Below are 20,290 nucleotides of genomic sequence, written 5' to 3' on the forward strand. Positions count from 1 at the left end.
TGCTAATGAGTGTCATGCTGAAGCCTTTTTAATAATAAACGTACATTAAAACAGGAAGAGACTGAAGGATTTGTAGAAACCTGTGAAAGATGTGAGAGTGTTGAACCATGTGTCTTTTTTCCAGTTCTCCATGACTCTGAATGTCATTGATGCCGTGTGTTTGAGGAACACCTCTGTCATTTGTGACTGAAAGCGTCTGTGTGAATGTTTTTGGATGAAATGTACAGTAACCTCTCTGTATCTCAGACTCTATCTCCTCCAGCTGTTCATTCCTCTGGCAGACGGATGACGAGGCTCAGGATCTGAATCAATGTTCTGCTTTTGTGTTGGGGAAAGTTGCTTTTAAAAGTAATGCATTAGAATATTTCATAACTCCCTGAAAAAGTAACTTATTGCATCACTTTTTACTTTAATAATGTGTTACATTTCTTCTGCATAACATTTTCTCATCTCGACTGGGCTTGACTTAAATAAGCCTCAGGCTAAAGCTGCTGTTGAATGAAGAACAGGATGCAGGAGAAGAAAGGTCAACACTCTTCAGCAATAAACAAAATGTTGTGTTTATCTTTTTTACTTATTAGTATGGTTGAATTGAATCATCGAAGGTCAGTAGCAAAGACACTGGTTAATAAAATGGGGTTAAATACATAAAGGATATATGTTATTTCACATATTTAATTGTTGCAGGTTTGTGTCATATTCTGAGTTTGCGTATTTGTGTTGTTGAATGTGAATGTGTTTTAGTGCAGGTGAGATGAGTAAATACATGTAGATATTTAGTCTAGAACTACAGTAAGATCATGTAGATATTTAGTCTAGAACTACAGTAAGATCATGTTGATATTTAGTCTAGATCTACAGTAAGATCATGTAGATATTTAGTCTAGAACTACAGTAAGATCATGTAGATATTTAGTCTAGAACTGCAGTAAGATCATGTAGATATTTAGTCTAGAACTGATATTTAGTCTAGAACTACAGTAAGATCATGTAGATATTTAGTCTAGATCTACAGTAAGATCATGTTGATATTTAGTCTGGAACTACAGTAAGATCATGTAGATATTTAGTCTAGAACTACAGTAAGATCATGTTGATATTTAGTCTAGAACTACAGTAAGATCATGCTTATATTTAGTCTAGAACTACAGTAAGATCATGTAGATATTTAGTCTAGATCTACAGTAAGATCATGTTGATATTTAGTCTAGAACTACAGTAAGATCATGTAGATATTTAGTCTAGAACTACAGTAAGATCATGTAGATATTTAGTCTAGAACTACAGTAAGATCATGTTGATATTTAGTCTAGAACTACAGTAAGATCATGTAGATATTTAGTCTAGAACTACAGTAAGATCACGTAGATATTTAGTCTAGAACTACAGTAAGATCATGTTGATATTTAGTCTAGAACTACAGTAAGATCATGTTGATATTTAGTCTAGAACTACAGTAAGATCATGTAGATATTTAGTCTAGATCTACAGTAAGATCATGTAGATATTTAGTCTAGATCTACAGTAAGATCATGTAGATATTTAGTCTAGAACTAGAGTAAGATCATGTTGATATTTAGTCTAGAACTAGAGTAAGATCATGTTGATATTTAGTCTAGAACTACAGTAAGATCATGTAGATATTTAGTCTAGATCTACAGTAAGATCATGTAGATATTTAGTCTAGATCTACAGTAAGATCATGTAGATATTTAGTCTAGAACTAGAGTAAGATCATGTTGATATTTAGTCTAGAACTAGAGTAAGATCATGTTGATATTTAGTCTAGATCTACAGTAAGATCATGTTGATATTTAGTCTAGAACTACAGTAAGATCATGTAGATATTTAGTCTAGATCTACAGTAAGATCATGTTGATATTTAGTCTGGAACTACAGTAAGATCATGTAGATATTTAGTCTAGAACTACAGTAAGATCATGTTGATATTTAGTCTAGAACTACAGTAAGATCATGCTTATATTTAGTCTAGAACTACAGTAAGATCATGTAGATATTTAGTCTAGATCTACAGTAAGATCATGTTGATATTTAGTCTAGATCTACAGTAAGATCATGTTGATATTTAGTCTAGAACTACAGTAAGATCATGATGATATTTAGTCTAGAACTACAGTAAGATCATGTAGATATTTAGTCTAGAACTACAGTAAGATCATGTAGATATTTAGTCTAGATCTACAGTAAGATCATGTAGATATTTAGTCTAGAACTAGAGTAAGATCATGTTGATATTTAGTCTAGAACTAGAGTAAGATCATGTTGATATTTAGTCTAGAACTAGAGTAAGATCATGTTGATATTTAGTCTAGATCTACAATAAGATCATGTAGATATTTAGTCTAGAACTACAGTAAGATCATGTAGATATTTAGTCTAGATCTACAATAAGATCATGTAGATATTTAGTCTAGAACTAGAGTAAGATCATGTTGATATTTAGTCTAGAACTAGAGTAAGATCATGTTGATATTTAGTCTAGATCTACAGTAAGATCATGTTGATATTTAGTCTAGAACTACAGTAAGATCATGTAGATATTTAGTCTAGATCTACAGTAAGATCATGTAGATATTTAGTCTAGATCTACAGTAAGATCATGTTGATATTTAGTCTAGAACTACAGTAAGATCATGTAGATATTTAGTCTAGAACTACAGTAAGATCATGTAGATATTTAGTCTAGAACTACAGTAAGATCATGTTGATATTTAGTCTAGAACTACAGTAAGATCATGTAGATATTTAGTCTAGAACTACAGTAAGATCACGTAGATATTTAGTCTAGAACTACAGTAAGATCATGTTGATATTTAGTCTAGAACTACAGTAAGATCATGTTGATATTTAGTCTAGAACTACAGTAAGATCATGTAGATATTTAGTCTAGATCTACAGTAAGATCATGTAGATATTTAGTCTAGATCTACAGTAAGATCATGTAGATATTTAGTCTAGAACTAGAGTAAGATCATGTTGATATTTAGTCTAGAACTAGAGTAAGATCATGTTGATATTTAGTCTAGAACTACAGTAAGATCATGTAGATATTTAGTCTAGATCTACAGTAAGATCATGTAGATATTTAGTCTAGATCTACAGTAAGATCATGTAGATATTTAGTCTAGAACTAGAGTAAGATCATGTTGATATTTAGTCTAGAACTAGAGTAAGATCATGTTGATATTTAGTCTAGATCTACAGTAAGATCATGTTGATATTTAGTCTAGAACTACAGTAAGATCATGTAGATATTTAGTCTAGATCTACAGTAAGATCATGTTGATATTTAGTCTGGAACTACAGTAAGATCATGTAGATATTTAGTCTAGAACTACAGTAAGATCATGTTGATATTTAGTCTAGAACTACAGTAAGATCATGCTTATATTTAGTCTAGAACTACAGTAAGATCATGTAGATATTTAGTCTAGATCTACAGTAAGATCATGTTGATATTTAGTCTAGATCTACAGTAAGATCATGTTGATATTTAGTCTAGAACTACAGTAAGATCATGATGATATTTAGTCTAGAACTACAGTAAGATCATGTAGATATTTAGTCTAGAACTACAGTAAGATCATGTAGATATTTAGTCTAGATCTACAGTAAGATCATGTAGATATTTAGTCTAGAACTAGAGTAAGATCATGTTGATATTTAGTCTAGAACTAGAGTAAGATCATGTTGATATTTAGTCTAGAACTAGAGTAAGATCATGTTGATATTTAGTCTAGATCTACAATAAGATCATGTAGATATTTAGTCTAGAACTACAGTAAGATCATGTAGATATTTAGTCTAGATCTACAATAAGATCATGTAGATATTTAGTCTAGAACTAGAGTAAGATCATGTTGATATTTAGTCTAGAACTAGAGTAAGATCATGTTGATATTTAGTCTAGATCTACAGTAAGATCATGTTGATATTTAGTCTAGAACTACAGTAAGATCATGTAGATATTTAGTCTAGATCTACAGTAAGATCATGTTCACACACAACGCTCTGCACTTACTCCTGATTTCTCTCAACACCAGAGCTGTCTCTCAATACATCAGAAACACAGGAACTGGAGATACTTATTTGAAAAATAACTCAGATATTTCCTCCTAAAATAAAAAGTAATGCGTTACTTAAAGTAATCTAATTATGTAACTCACATTACTAGTAATACATTACCCCCAACACTGCTTATACAGATATGATCATCATGATGTATCTATGTGTGAATATTGTGGTATTTAGTCTAATGTCTTTTTGTGTCTTTCCTTCTGTGTCTCTCCCTCAATGGACCACAGGAGGGCGCCTCAGACACAGTGAACACACACTTCTCTGTCTGTGTGTGTGTGTGTGTGTGTGTGTGTGTGTGTGTGTGCGTGCATGTCTTCACTGGCCTATTCAGACACGACACACACACAGCAGACGTAAACAAGCTGTTATTTTAATGATTATCCACCATCAGCTCTCTCTCTCTCTCTGTGTGTTTCAGCTCTTTTAATCTAACTGTAAACATTCATCACTCAAATCACAAAAACATTCAACTGTGTTGTTCATTTTAGTAAAGGTACCTGTGTGATATTTAAACATTACACTCTTAAAAATAAAGGTGCTTAAAAGGTTCTTCACAGCAATGCCATAGAAGAACCATTTTTTTTGGTTCCACAAAGATTCAGTCAAAGGTTCTTTAAAGAACTTCGTTAAGGTTCTTCATTAAGAATCTCTTAACTTTTTATAATCTGAAGAACGTTTTATAATCTATACTTTTTAATTTTTATTTACATATAAATTATATCACCATAGTCCACTACTGATAAAAGTGTACTTTCTACTAAACGTTGTCGAGCAACAAAGGAGAAACATTTTTTTAAACGAAAATAAAAACCTAACATTGGTCTCAATTTCTTTAAAAGACGATCGATATATGAGAGCTGTAAGTCATCTTATCATCGAGCCAGATACCAAGACAACCCTTTCAATCTGTGTACCATTTAAAGTTTGAATCATAAAATAATTTAATGATAATCTGGAGCGTGTAATAATCATGTAATTGTTACAGACCTGCCAGGCTCTACCAGCACACAATCACAACGATCACTCTCACCTGAATTCTGATTACACGCACCTGCTCCTCGTCACGCTCCCTATAAAGACACACACCGCCAAGCACCCGATGTCCGGTCTCGTTCATCGAAGGAGGACTGCTAAAGCTTCCACAAGCCTTAGTGTCAACTGTGATAGTATCGCTTACCTAATTATCTGCTTACCTGCATTCTGTACTCCTAGGATCCAGTTCTAAGTCAGCTCCTGTGTTCCCGAGAATCAGCTCCTGGTTGGCGGTGTGTGTGCCCGCTGTCTCTCTCCGTGTTTGCTGCTGCTCCTGCAAAAGACAAGACGCAAGTTAATACCCCTTCGCTCCGGTCAAGATCTGCTCAGTTCCCTACGCACCTGCCATGTCTCCAGTTATCTATTGGTGATCAATAAACAAACCTGAACCTTCCGTCAGTCTACGTCCTCTTCTGTAACAGTAATTAGTTTTTTTCATTTAACACTAATTTTAAATTACCAAGAGAAGTCTGAAATGAATTAAAAGCATTCTGTAAAGAGTCCATTGCCACTTTTAAGGATGGAGCTATAGTGTAAACCAGGGGTCGGCAAGTTTGGCATGGGGACAAAAACACAATTCACCACTAGATGGCGGACCAGCACATAGTCAAAGGATAATTTAAGATATTAATTGATGAAAAATGCAACCAGAATTTCCTGTGACTGACTGTTCCAGTGTATTTTGTAACTGGTAGTGAGCTGTTACTCTGTGTAAAATCCTTCGACAGTCATTAACAAAAAGCCACATTTGTGTGGCGATGTCCGATCAGAGTATGTGAGGGGAGTGGAGCGTCAACAATTTCCCCTCCGTGCTCCGAGCATTTAATAATCACTCCGTTCCCGCTCCACTCCACACTCACTGATATCAGAAACACCACTCCGTGTCTAGAGTATTTCAGTATGTTTGAAATATCACAGTTCTATGGAAGCCCGTTTACGCCACTGAATAAAAAAAAAAAAAAAAAAAGGTTATTGCGACTTTTCGCAATTCTGACTTTTTTCCTTGCAATTCTGAACTTTTTTTCTCCGAATTGCGAGTTATAAAGTCAGAATTGTGAGTTTAAATCTCAGAATTATGACTTTTAACTCGCAAGTGCGAGTGTATATCACGCAATTCTGAGAAAAAAAGAGTCAGCTGAAGGAACAAATAAACTCCTTGAGAAATATAACTTCCCGCTCATGTCCACTGCACTCATCATAGCCTTCACGTTCTTTCTGATTTGAGTGATCCTTTTCTATCTAGTTAGCTAAATATGCTTAACATGTGAATTCTTGCTGAATATGCAGTTATATTACGGGTTGTTGGCATGAATTGCACTCGTGATGGAGCGATGATAGTATCATCTACATAAAAGTGTACATTTGCTGGCTCAACTCCTTTATCAAGTTCATTTATATAGATAGAGAATAAAATTGGCCCCAAAATTGATCCTTGAGGAACACCAGTCTTCACTATTAAAGGAGCAGAAACATCATTCTCAACGGACACACACCAAGTCATCCTTTCGCCACAAAGAAGTTTTTGTGAAACAGGAAGGTTCTTCAGATGTTATGGAACCGTTTAGACAAACAAAAGGTTCTTCTATGGCATCGTGAAGCACCTTTCTTTTTACGAGTGTATATGGGTTAAGCTTCTCAACAACTGTAATTGATGTAATTGATGCAAAATCCACCTGAAACTGTCTGTCTCTCATGTGTCAGCGGTGACAGAATGTCTCTCTCCCTGTCAGACAGACATGATGCATGTCTGCGTCTGCTCTTTAAATTCAGCTGCACAGGGACTCCGACATTCTTCAGAGATCATGTCGTACTTCCACAGATCTGAGCAAATGGCAAGGCTTTTCCTGGTGATGTGTGTGTGGGGAATCCTCCCTCAGCCGGCAGAGCAGGTGTGTGAGAGATCGTAGAGCTCATCATTTCTGCTACAGAAATACACGTACATTTGTATATGTGTATTTGTGTTTAGTTGCTGGTTCCAGAGGGTTTCAGTCTGCTGCTGTATCCGGTGTCAGTGATGGGGCCCTATGGATCTCAGACGGTTCTGATTCCAGTGACTGAGCAGAACACACAACGCAACCAAACTCCAAACAACAGCAAGGTGAGTGTCTAGAGTACAGATGCAACGGTATGAACATTTCTCGATTACAGTGACTTAAATTATCAGTATTATTATGGTATAGTTCAAATACACTGGAAATGTTCAAAAAGTACTGACACATAAATCGTTTCACCAAGTTTTAGATTTAAAATCAACAAACAAATAAAACAAGTTTTTGTTTGCATAAACACTAAAACAGTAACAATGTCCGGATTTTAAATGACAAGAAAACTGACAACAGTTTATCCAACAGCATGTTTGAAATTTTCAAATAAAACTTTGAAAAGGTTTCATAGAATGGTAAAGCTCACATTTCAGCCTGTAAATGAAGAAAAGGGTTAAGTCAACATTATAACTGGTTAATAAGTGGTTATATGTATTTTATCTGCTCCATAAATAATTCTCGATACCTTAACTGAATTGTTTAAATGTGTAGAATCCACATAAGCTTGTTTTTCATCAACCGGTCAAAGTTTACAATCGGGCATGCAGATTCGGTCTGTTTTTAGTCCAGACTGCACACAAGCTGAATGTGAGTCTCTGTAAATCCCGTCTCTGACAGCAGGTGGCGCTGATGGAGCAGCAGAATTACAGCTGTTTTCTGTTTTCACACAAAACGAAACTACTCTGCATGCTGTGCACACGTGAGACTGTATACTTTGCTTTATGCCGTATAGTATTTATTTATCGTGAGTTGTTCAAATCGCGGTAATCAAATACCGTTTTAATGATAATCAAAATATGAAACGGCAATAGTAATCGTGGGGAATTTTATCATGATTAATCATCAAACCGGTAATCGTTCCATCCCTAGATCAATGAAAAGTGTTTTAGTGTGTATTTGTAATTTTAACCCTTTCTCTGCACAGATCAGCACTCAAAGTGTGTCCAAGCCTTTACATGCAAAAAGTGTGTTTCTCCAGCCGGACCCCGCCCCTGACCCCGCAATTCATCTTTAGGTTCATTCGGTTTTTCTACTGTACAAACTGTATTTCCAATCGCACTAAACCTACCCCTCAAAACAAAACTACAGGCATTTTTACAATCTCAAAACACTTCTGTCTGATTTATAAGCTGTTTTTCTCATGGGGACCAAAAATGTCCCCTCAAGGTCAAAATATACTGCTATTACTGTCCTGCTATATACCGTAGGAGATACCAGGACACACACACTCACACATGAAGATTCATTGAACTAAACATTGAAATGGTCATTTATTGACTCTCACATCCTTTTAAGACTTTCTTCTGTGGAGCATAAGGAGAAGTCTAGCCGAGTGTTCATGCTGCTTTTCCCCTCACTTTGAAAGCGGACAGTGCAATTTGTTTTCATGGCATAAAGCGATCATTGCATTTATCAGTTTTGATAGAATTATTGTACATATTCAAGAGAAACTAATGTAATTTTCATGTTTGAGTGAGTTATTCCCTTGACGTTCATCCGGAGGCTGTGCGCACACTCCAGGCAAATGTGTCCCAAATCTGATGTTTCTGCTCACATGTGACTCAGATCTGTTTTTGTCATGAACAGCACAAACCGCATGGAAACTGATCTTTTCAATTACGATTTGTGCCACTTCCATATGCGGTACTAAATCCAACACAGGTCAAAGTGACCACACTCATGTGACTTTTACATCACTCTAGATCAGCATTCATCGTGATTCTGCTCTCATGGGAGTCGCTTCAAAGATTTTACATAAGTTATCAAGACAGTTGTGAAAGGTAGTCAGTGGAAACAGTGATGAATCAGAACTCATAACTCTATATACAAACAAAAAAGGAGGACTAGTATCATAAAATATAAAAACTCGGTCACATCCTTGTCTTTATTTTTCATAGTTCCTGTGCATATTTTTACTGGATTCTGGAGCAGACCACACTATAAATAAATGCATAATCGCATACTTGATGTCCTCCGTGTTTACTTCGTGTTTTACTTCTGTCCTCCGTGTTAGAATCGGGCTACTTTTTTACTGTTGCTGTGAAGTATTTTCGCAGTATTTTCCCCCTGAACATGGTTGGGCTTGTTTTGGACTAGTTTTGAGAAGCAATTGGGTGCATTTCGTCTGAAAACCCTGTTTGTATTGTCTTTTTGCGCATGAGAGTCAGTTCAGAACCATGATCGGTTCACTCTGGTATGAACGTAGCCTAAAAGACACAGTTTATGGACTGTCCCATGATGAGATGCCTGTTGTTACTGTACCTCACATTTTCTCAGGTGATATGTATGGTTCCCATCAGTGTGGATTCACCCAGCATGGGTGTGATGGAGCCCAATCCTGACCCGGGACACCTGAAGGTCACGACCCCTGCTGCGGTGCAGCCGGATGCTCAGGGACCGCTGGGGAGAACTGCAGGGACAGAGAGAGTCATGCAGACGCCCACTCCGGGAGAGAAAGGCCTCTGACCACAAACACACCACAGGACAAACACCAGCCGATCAGAAAATGGAAGGCCATTCTCTAATGCATGGAAATTCTTCTGTGCTGATTTATACAATAACTGTGGTTATAATTACAACTTCAGTCGCAGCCATTAAGCAGCTCTACAGACAATATGTGATCCTGGACCACAAAACCAGTCACAAGGGTCAATTTTGAGATGTATACATCAATGGAAATATTATTTATTCAGCTTTCAGATAATGTATGGTTTGTTAGGATAGGACAATATTTGTCTGAGATACAACTATTTGAAAATCTGGAATCTGAGGGAGCAAAAAAATCTAAATATTGAGAAAATCTCCTTTAAAGTTGTTCAAATGAAGTTCTTAGCAATGCATATTACTAATCACAAATTAAATTGATATTTACGGTGTAACCGCTCTCTTTTGCTACAAGGTTTTAATGAGGGAGGGGCCACCAACCAGTCTTATATGTACCTTAAAATCTAAATACAACTTCAATAAGTATAGCATGGGTGCAAACCAAAAGACAAAAAGAGACCCAGAAATACAAGTTACTAAATCATTAATACAAAAATCAACATGGACCATTACAGCAGATGAGTATGAAATGAAAATGCTCAGTGATTGTTGGCTTTTGATATAACAGTGAATACTACTCATGGATGGAAGATAAATTTGCACATTGTCCAAAAAACCATGAATGTCTTTTTGTGGATGTCTCTTGTACTTATCGTTGATGAAGATGATATTGGTGATAACAATAAGCACGATGATGATGATGATGATGATGATGATGCTTGAGAATGATAGAAAGTTCAAGGAGTGACCACTGTTTGTCCAAACAAGCTCTCAAAACGTCTCAGACATGGAGTGAGTATCCCAAACGAGTTCAAATCCAAGTAGAAGTCCTAGCACAGGAATACTTTCCATGTGCACTCGGAGTATACTAGTAGTATGAAACTACCAATATTACAGAGTCCTTCTAAAACACAATATACAAACTGAGCGTTAGCATGTATAATAGCAATGAATAATCATTTACTTTTATGCCTCATAGATGATAACATTCAGTTCTCTTTAGTGTCATTGTAGTTCAGTAGCGTTCCCAACAATCAGTTATATACTACAGTTGATACTTTAGATATCAAAGACAAGCAAGTGACAAAGAAACGCTGAGGTTTACTTTATTCAAGGCAACAGAGCAGATGAATCTGACTGATTACACACGAGACGCTACCAGATAAACAAGACGAATGAGCGACTGAACTGTGCTTATCGTGTTTCTGTTGTTTGCCTTGGATTAATACTGCAGTGAGATCCAGCTGCTGATTGTTGTTTTCAGGATGGGAGTTACTGTGAGAACTTACCATTTCCTCTCTGTGTGAGTGACCTTTGACCTCAGTGTCATTGCCGTTCCGTGGATTCGTTTATTTACATTAAAGTCTGGTGCCGTCCTGTGTTTGTGTGTCTCCCAAGTCATTCGATGTGTATTTACTGATAACAGTTTTAATCTGTTCTATTATTTAAATAACTGTGGCTAAAAGTAGTGAACGTAATGAGAAATGAGTGGATTTTGTCCTCCGTGACACAAAGGTCTTAAAGGTCCATATCATATTTGTATATCTCTACATTGTATAACTGAAGTGTTCTACAGCAATACAGCAAAGTACTGTTTTTATTATTTCCACATTCACAGGTAAATAATGTGATTTCGCTGTAAGAGGAAGACTGTAATGTGAAGGGACTGTATCTGTTTCCTCTGGTGGAGTCTTTAAGGCGGATGAAGTGTCGAGTTAACCTGAACGCCACAGGATTAACGGGTTTATGGGTAATTAGTGAAGAGAGCTGACTGGGCACATTATCAAACAGATAATCTGTCAACCTGCTGCACTCAAGGTGAACGCCGCAAAATAATGAACACAAACACATTAATCAGACATATGATGAGAGCCAGATCAAGACACACACAGAACACTGATGATTTTACTGTAAGTTCATCTGATCCAGAACTCATGACTGAGAGAGAGTTCAGTGTTTGCTGCTCAATCAAGGGCTGTGTGTAAGATCTCCCAGTCAGCTGCTTGATATTGACTTCATGAGGAACTCTGTGGTTTTTCTGTGTCAGATTCTCAGTGGATCTGCTCAGATCCCTGTGTGTGTGTGTGAGAGTGTGTGTGTGTGTGTGTGTGTGTGTGTGTGCGTGTGCGTGCGCGCGCGAGTGACCTGGTCATCTGTGTAATCCCAAATCCTGCTGTGCCTACCTGAAATCCTCTCGTGGTCCGCGATCGTTGGGAATACTCAACAAAATTAGCACCTTTCCAGTTTGTTTATCACAAACATACTCTCATGCTTTTGTGTGTGAGAGAATGAGCTCATGCTTTCGCTGGCGTACCTGTGATGATGATGATGATGATGATGATGTCAGGTGTGTGAAGGCAGCAGAAGGTGAGTACAGACGCTTCAGCTGCTCGATGTATTATTGTTATTTCATTTTATTTAGATAGATTTACACTGTATCTCTGTCCTTTCGGTTGAAGATAAAAGGGAAAGTGAGGCTATAGTTTCTGCTGTCACTGTGCTGCTTGTGTTTATGACATACTGAGAGATTCTTACTGTTAAAATCAGCATAGCAGAAATACAGTACTGCATGTTGTCTTTCTTTATTAACACTTGGGACATTGTTGAAGTACATTAAAATTCATTTTGAAAATGTGTTTATTTGGCTTTTTCCAATCCCAGTTCATTCGACTGGTCCAGTTAAAATAGCATTTCTGATACTGAAGCATATGGAAGAGAATCTCAATCTCAGTTGCTGTGAACTGCATCTGCACAGTTATTAAAAAGTGAAATGTGGATTTTTCTGCAGTTCTGTGTGACGGGCAGGTGGCCTGACCAATCAGCTGCGATGTCTGCTCGAGTGAGGCCCCTGGCCCCGCCCACATTTCTCCTGGAGGGGGTGGAGCCGGTTGTGATGGCCACGGAGGACATTATGTGAGCGATGCATTATGGGTGACGGATAAATGGATTATTATCTCAGATAGAAATCAGTGGTTGGTTAATGATCGATCAGTTATCGGTTATTGATTTGACTTTTTTTTTCTGAAGAGAAAAGCACCCAGATGCTGGAACTTACTTCAACACCAACAACAGCAATAACAATGAAGAGTGAGTTCATACACACTACACACACTTACACTTCAGGTGCTTTAACCACTTTAATCATTCTGTGTCTTATATTCACAGAGACGAAAAAAAGAAGAAAAAGAAAGAAAAAAAGGAGAAGAAGGAGTAAGATGAGATGATTTTTCAAACATTTGCTTCATTCATTCATTCATTGATGGTTTATTTTAGATACGGTGGTGGCCAAACATTATTAGAGCACTAGTATATCAGCAGCTAAAACTGGTGTTAAGTCAGTTATTTCTATCTTCTGCTGTAGTGTGTCAGAAAATATCAGTTTATATTTCCAAACATTCATTTAGCCATTATTGTAATAATCCAGTGAGATGTTTGAGATGTGATCTGATCATCATCAGTCTGTCTGGAATCACATGAAGAAACAGAACAAACTGAGACTAAATCCAGAAGAACTGTGTTCTCAAACATCTCACTGGATTATTACTATTAATGGCTAAATGATTGTTTAGAAATGTAAACTGATATTTTCTACTGACACACTACAGCAGAAGATAGAAATATCTGACTTAAAAACAGTTTTAGCTGCTGAAAATACTAGTGTTTTAATCATTTTGGCCACCGCTGTATGTGTGTTATTCCAGGAAAAAAGAGAAGAAGGAAAAAAAGGAGAAGAAGGAAAAGAAAAAAGAAGCCGAAGAGAAAGAGAAGGAGAAGGACAAGGAGAAGGAGAAAGAAAAAGAGAAAGAGAAAGAAAAAGAAAAAGAGAAAGAAAAAGAGAAGGAGAAGAAAGAACCGTAGGTTCATCTTTGTTTAGACTGTCAGACTCCATCATCTTTGTCTCTTTGTTATTGATCTTGTATATTTGTTAAAGGTGAAGCTATGCCACTAGAGCATCTCATTTGTTGGTTTCAGCAGTGGAAGATGGCAACTGTTTGGTGCAGATAATCTGTGCTCTATAACTCTATAATGTTGTGTTCCAGACCAAAGGAGATAGAGGTTGTGGATCCGGCGGGTAACATGTACTACAACTGGCTCTTCATGATCACGTGTCCTGTGATGTACAACTGGATTCTCATCATAGCGAGGTGCCAACTCTTACTTTCACCTCACAACACAACACTCTGCTCTTTGACAGTTTAGTCCGTGGATCTCAGCTCATCTCTCTCTCTCGGTCTCTCAGAGCTTGCTTTGAGGAGCTGCAGTCGGACTATCTGATGTACTGGTTCATCATGGACTTCTTATCAGATGTGGTGTATCTGCTGGACATGGTGTTCAGGACCAGGACAGGTGAGCTCCAGCTTCATCACATCCCTGGAGAACGCTGAGCATGTTGAATTCCTTTCCAGTGATATCTTCGACTTGATTGCACAGATACTATTAGAACCGAACTGAGCTGGACGATGACATCACTGAATCAATGATGAGCTAACTTTAACTGAAAACTGAATGTTTACTATTGTCCTTCTGCATTATTACACACTATTGTTCCTATTTACTACTGTAAAGCTGCTTTGATACAATCTGTATTGTTAAAGGGATAGTTCAGCCAAAAATGAAAATCCTGTCCTTAATAACTCACCCTCGTGTCGTTCCAAACCCATAAGACCTTCGTTCCTCTTCAGAACACAAATTAAGATATTTCTGATTAATTCTGAGAGCTCTCTGATCCTCCATAGACAGCAAGAGTACTACCACGATCAAGACACAGAAACATAGTAAGGACATCGGTAAATTATGGTAAAATCATGGTTGAACCACTGATGTCTTTACAACGTTTCTTGACCTTGATCTTGCTGTCTATGGAGGGTCAGAAAGCTCCCGGATCTCATCAAAATAGGTTAATTGGTGTTCTGAAGATGAACGAAGGTTTTACGGGTTTGGAACGACATGAGGGTGAGAAATTAATGACAGAATGTTAATTTTTGGTTGAGCTATCCCTTTAAAAATACCATATGAATAAAGGTGACCTGACTTGAAATCTCGGTGTGTTTGTGCTCAGGATATCTGGAGCAGGGGCTGTTGGTGAAAGACGAGAAGAAGCTTCGCGATCGCTACACGCAGAGCGTCCAGTTCAAGCTGGACCTGGCCTCTATGGTTCCGACCGACATCTTCTACTTGTACTTCGGGCTGAACTACCCCGAGATTCGCATGAACAAGCTACTGAGGGTCAACCGCTTGTTCGAGTTTTTCCAGCGCACCGAAACACGGACTAACTTTCCCAACGTGTTCCGAATCTCCAACCTCGTCATGTACATCGTGATCATCATCCACTGGAACGCCTGCATGTATTACTCCTTCTCCAAGGCCATCGGCTTCGGGACGGATAAGTTCGTGTATCCGGACACCTCGGACCCGGAGTTCGGCCGTTTGGTGAGAAAGTACGCATACAGCATGTACTGGTCCACGCTCACGCTCACCACCATCGGAGAAACGCCGCCCCCTGTCAAAAACTCAGAGTACTTCTTCGTAGTAACAGACTTCTTGGTCGGCGTGTTGATTTTTGCCACCATCGTCGGTAACGTGGGCTCCATGATCACCAACGCCAACGCGGCGCGAGCGGATTTCCAGGCTCGCATCGACGCCATCAAACAGTACATGAGCTTCCGAAAGGTCACCAAAGACCTGGAGAAACGGGTCATTAAATGGTTCGATTTCTTGTGGACCAACAAGAAAGCGGTGGACGAGAGGGAAGTGCTGAAGTACCTGCCGGACAAGCTGCGGGCAGAGATCGCTATAAACGTCCACCTGGACACTCTGAAGAAGGTGCGCATCTTCGCGGACTGCGAGGCCGGGCTTCTGGTGGAGCTGGTGCTGAAGCTGCAGCCGCAGGTCTACAGCCCCGGAGACTACATCTGCAAGAAGGGCGACATCGGCCGCGAGATGTACATCATTAAAGAAGGAAAGCTGGCCGTGGTGGCGGACGACGGAGTCACGCAGTTCGTGGTGCTGAGCGACGGAAGCTACTTCGGAGAGATCAGCATCCTCAACATCAAGGGCAGCAGGGCAGGCAACCGAAGAACTGCCAACATCCGCAGCATCGGCTACTCAGACCTCTTCTGCCTGTCCAAAGACGACCTGATGGAGGCGCTGACCGAGTATCCGGACGCCAAGGCCATGCTGGAGGAGAAGGGACGACAAATCCTTATGAAGGTATGCGGTTCAGTAAACGGCCCTTTCACATGAGCCTCGAGAGAATAATGCATCGAATCCTATATGATGAAGAGTGGGAACAAAAAATCAATTCTTCACGCTCTAATGATTCATGATATAATGAAAACATATGTTTTCTGAACATTCAATTTTCAATTCAATTCAATTCAACATTCAATTTTTTAATATGCTATAATAATTTTTTCTTGGTTATACAGCCGTTAAAGCAGTGGTCGCCAACCTGTCGATCCGGCAGATCTTTATCACTGTAGATCCCGAAAATAACAGTAAAATAAGTTCAAAAATGCATTACATTTCTCCTTTCTTTGTACTGTATTTTTCTGTTATTTTCGGTAGCTATTGAGACAGTGATAAAGAAAAATACATCATGCACAGGAGCTTAACAGAGGCTAGAGACGCTGAAGATGAGCGCAAAGAGGAGAAAATACTGTAGCAGGCAGAGAACAAGCTCACTGTTCACGATGCTCCAGATATAGGAAGAAAATATAAATATTGATTTGTGGGTGTGGGGTTATATTAATGTATCACTGAAGAGAACTGTCTTGAGAAAAGTTTCGATGGCAATGGCGTTTTCTTCTCCTCTATACTTCTCGGTATAAAGCACAGCTCTGCTTTGTTTACATTTGCATTTGCGTCTCATTCAGACCTGCTGCCTTTGTTTCATGAAGATATATTTTATGTAGAAATAAATAAATAAAACCTAAAGTCAGACCATTCTGTTTTTGCTTTAAATCCTGAAATTATACAATCTAATTTAGAAAACAACTGCTCATGCAACATGTGTGTAGCATCTTTGTTTGTATCGAGATTAAAATGCAGAGCTTGCCTCTAATTTCAGATATTTTTAATTAAGGCCAGTTTGTTTGTTATAAAGCAAATAGATTGTTTTTAAATCAGTATCAGAATCAGCCAGTTTGCTAGTTAAAAATAAAATCTGATTCTGAATCGGCTATGGTTGGTGCATCACTAATGAAAATACTAAATAAAAGGCCTCAAACTGCAAGTGCAATCTGGCCAGTCTTTTTCTATCAATTCTTCAATCTTGTCTTTCATAAATGCCGAGGCCTAAAAAGGTTGGTGACCACTGCGTTATAGGAACATGCAAACGTTATGGGAATGTTATTTTTGAATATATATGTATATTTTTGCCTTTCAAAATATACTCCATTTGATATTGTGCATGAATGCAGGCGGTCGACACGTGCGCTGTAGAAAGATTCTTCTCAGTTGAGTGATAAATATGTGTCCAGTGCTGCCACCTTGTGGAACAACTGATTAGTGCAAAACCAAGTCAATGTGCACGTGCGACGTACAAAGACACAGTCACAAACTTCCGGTGTTGCTTGTACACTCATTCTGTTCTGATGTTGAAATTTGAACTATTTGCGCACTATATGCAGACGTTTGCATATTCGCAAAAACTGAAGTATACTTTGGGCTTTAGATTAATATCCAATAAAAATGTTTCAGAAATTAAACATTGTAAAAACATTTTCGAGTTTCGAGAAGATTAGTAAAGAGCAGATACTTCTGAAAAAATGTTGTATTAATGTTACTGGAAGAGTGTTTGTATATAATTTTGAGAAAACCAGATCATTAGCCAAAGTTCTGAGACTGTTCCTTGTTAGCTGATTTTATGTGTGCGCTAAAGACAGCCATATTCTGCATGCTATCAGTTCCTCAAAAGAGTATATGAACTATTAAACCTTTTCTAGTAGTATAAGATCAATGAGCAGTCGTGGCTTCATCGCACTGGATGTGTGTCGTGACAAACCCGGGCTTCTGCTCAAATTTGCAGCGCTGTCAGAGTGTGCTGATGTTTCTGTGTTTTCCTTTCCAAATGCTCTACTCAGGCATCATGCACTTATCTGACCCTGCAGCACAAAAGCAGTCATGAGCAGTGGTGGAAAGAGTACTAAAAATATATACTCAAGTAAAAGTACCATTACCTTCCAAAAAATGTAGTGTGAGTAGAGTAAAAGTACTTGTCCAAAAAACTACTTGAGTAAGAGTAAAGAGTAGCCTATTTAAACTCATGAGTATTGAGTAGTGAGTACTGAGCTGTGGATTCTACCCCGTCATAATAAACGCTCTACACTGCAATTTATACATGTGTGTCCCTGCAGCACAAAAGCAGTCATGAGTAACACAGGTATATCTGTAGCAATAGCCAACAATACACTGTATGGATCAAAATTATACATTTCTCTTTTATGACAAAAATCATTAGTATATTAAGATCATGTTCCATGAAGATATTTAGTAAATTTCCTACCATAAATATAACAAAACTTCATTTTTGATTAGTAATATGCATTGCTAAGAACTTCATTTGAACAACTTTAAAGGAGATTTTCTCAATATTTAGATTTTTTTGCTCCCTCAGATTCCAGATTTTCTAATAGTTGTATCTCAGACAAATATTGTCCGATCATAACAAACCATACATCAATGGAGAGATTATTTATTCAGATGTGTTTAATCTCAATTTCAAAAGATTTACCATTATGACTGGTTTTGTGCTCCAGGGTCACATACTAAACGGAAGCAATAAAAGTGTGGAAAAAAAGTGTTTTGTCATTTTTATCCATAGGACAATCTTCTGGATTTAGAGTTGGCCAAGCAGGGTCCCGATCCCAAAGACATGGAGGAAAAGGTGGTGAAGATCGGCAGCGTGCTGGAAGATCTTCAGACGCGCTTCGCCCGCCTCTTAGCCGAACAGGAAGCCGCACAAGGGAAACTGAAGAAGCGTGTGACTAAATTAGAAAAGAAGATGACAGACTCCGGCGGAGTGGCGCTCTCTGAGACGCTGGACACAGAACTGGCCACTGCTGAGAAGAAAGAATAGGACGAAAGCTGCAGACAAACCTGATTAAACAAATTAGTTTTAGAACTTTGAACAGAAGTATTTTGTGGTCCAGCTTTGGTTTGGACTGGATAAAGCCGTAGATACACACCAGCTCTGGGCTGTGAGTCTGCCACAGCAGTGTGTGAGTGAAGAAGACGTCTGATAAATCTGTGCTTGGGTCTTCTGTCTACCTGCGACTGGTAGCACACACATGTAAAATACTGTACAGATGATTGGTGTTCACAGCATACTGATTATATCATGTGTCATTTACTCTGTCATGTCTATTATGAGAGAATATAAAGAGAAAATGAATCCTTTTTGTTAGCAAAAGTCTGTATGATCTAGTTTCACTCAGAACTCTTGTAATCAACATTTATACTTAGAGAGACACTAATAATGATGCTGATCTAGCAATATCAGTTAAAGTTCAGAGAACCAAATGAGCTGTAAATACATCTTCAATAAAGAATGTCTGACCAGAGCCTTTCATATGGTGTTAGTGTTCTGATGCTCTTATTCTTCTGTATTTACACTAGCAGTCTAACGTTTTCAACAGTAAGATTTTTAATGTTTTAAAGAAGTCTCTTCTGCTCACCAAGCCTGCATTTATTTGATCCAAAGCACAGCAAAAACAGTAACAGTTTGAAATATTTTTACCATTTAAAATAATTGTATTCTATTTTAATATATTAATAAATACAATATATTAACTGTAATGTATTTCTGTGATCTGCAGCTGTATTTTCAGCATCATTACTCCAGTCTTCAGAGTCACATGATCTTCAGAAATCATAATAATATACTGATTTACTGCTCAACAAACATTTCTGATTATTATTATTATTATTATTGAAAACAGCTGAGTATAATTTTTCAGGTTTATTTGATGAATAGAAAGTTCATTTATCTGAAATAAAAATATTTTGTAACATTATAAATGTCTTTATCATCACTTTTGATCAATTTAAAGCATCCTTGCTAAATAAAAATGTCCACGCTTTTGAATGATATAGTGTATAATGTTACAAAAGCTTTTTATTTCAGATAAATGCTGATCTTTGGATCTTACTATTCATCAAAGAATCCTGAAAAAAGTACTGTTTTCAACATTGATAATAATCAGAAATGTTTGTTGAGCAGTAAATCAGTATATTATTATGATTTCTGAAGATCATGTGACACTGAAGACTGGAGTAATGATGCTGAAAATACAGCTGCAGATCACAGAAATACATTACACTTTAACACATATTCACATAGAAAACAGTTTGGATCAAATGAATGCAGCCTTGGTGAAGCAGAAGAGAATTCTTTAAAACATTAAACATCTTATTTTCACAGGTAGTGTATATTTATTTTTCCTTCACTAATGATGGATTTGTAACATGAAAGGCGGACGTGTCATTGAATTACGCTATCTGAATGCTGACGGGAGTTGTAGTTTTGAGTAGCAGGATTCCGCCTTACCGTGGTCTATTAACGACTACATCTC

General features: G+C 37.7%; 1 protein-coding gene across 1 annotated transcript; it reads left to right on the plus strand.

Moving 5' to 3' along the window:
• Nucleotides 1-11,533: 11,533 nt before the first annotated feature.
• Nucleotides 11,534-19,286, plus strand: LOC306860313 (cyclic nucleotide-gated channel rod photoreceptor subunit alpha-like). The gene is made up of 9 exons (XM_079401948.1): nucleotides 11,534-12,083; nucleotides 12,505-12,629; nucleotides 12,744-12,803; nucleotides 12,882-12,926; nucleotides 13,418-13,570; nucleotides 13,757-13,861; nucleotides 13,957-14,063; nucleotides 14,776-15,926; nucleotides 18,541-19,286. The coding sequence occupies exons 2-9, from the start codon at nucleotides 12,544-12,546 to the stop codon at nucleotides 18,793-18,795; spliced, it is 1,962 nt and encodes a 653-aa protein (XP_079258074.1). The 5' UTR covers nucleotides 11,534-12,083; nucleotides 12,505-12,543; the 3' UTR covers nucleotides 18,796-19,286.
• Nucleotides 19,287-20,290: the final 1,004 nt, after the last annotated feature.

This window comes from Barbus barbus, assembly GCF_936440315.1.
Source record: "Barbus barbus genome assembly, chromosome: 41".
NCBI lineage: Eukaryota > Metazoa > Chordata > Actinopteri > Cypriniformes > Cyprinidae > Barbus > Barbus barbus.

Bases quoted from the DNA above. Each gene is read 5' to 3' on its own strand.
- LOC306860313 (XM_079401948.1), top strand. From the start codon at position 12,544: ATGTCTGCTCGAGTGAGGCCCCTGGCCCCGCCCACATTTCTCCTGGAG. The intron at 12,630-12,743 runs GTGAGCGATGCA...TTTTTTCTGAAG, and splicing joins ATGGCCACGGAGGACATTAT to AGAAAAGCACCCAGATGCTG. The intron at 15,927-18,540 runs GTATGCGGTTCA...TTTTATCCATAG, and splicing joins GACGACAAATCCTTATGAAG to GACAATCTTCTGGATTTAGA.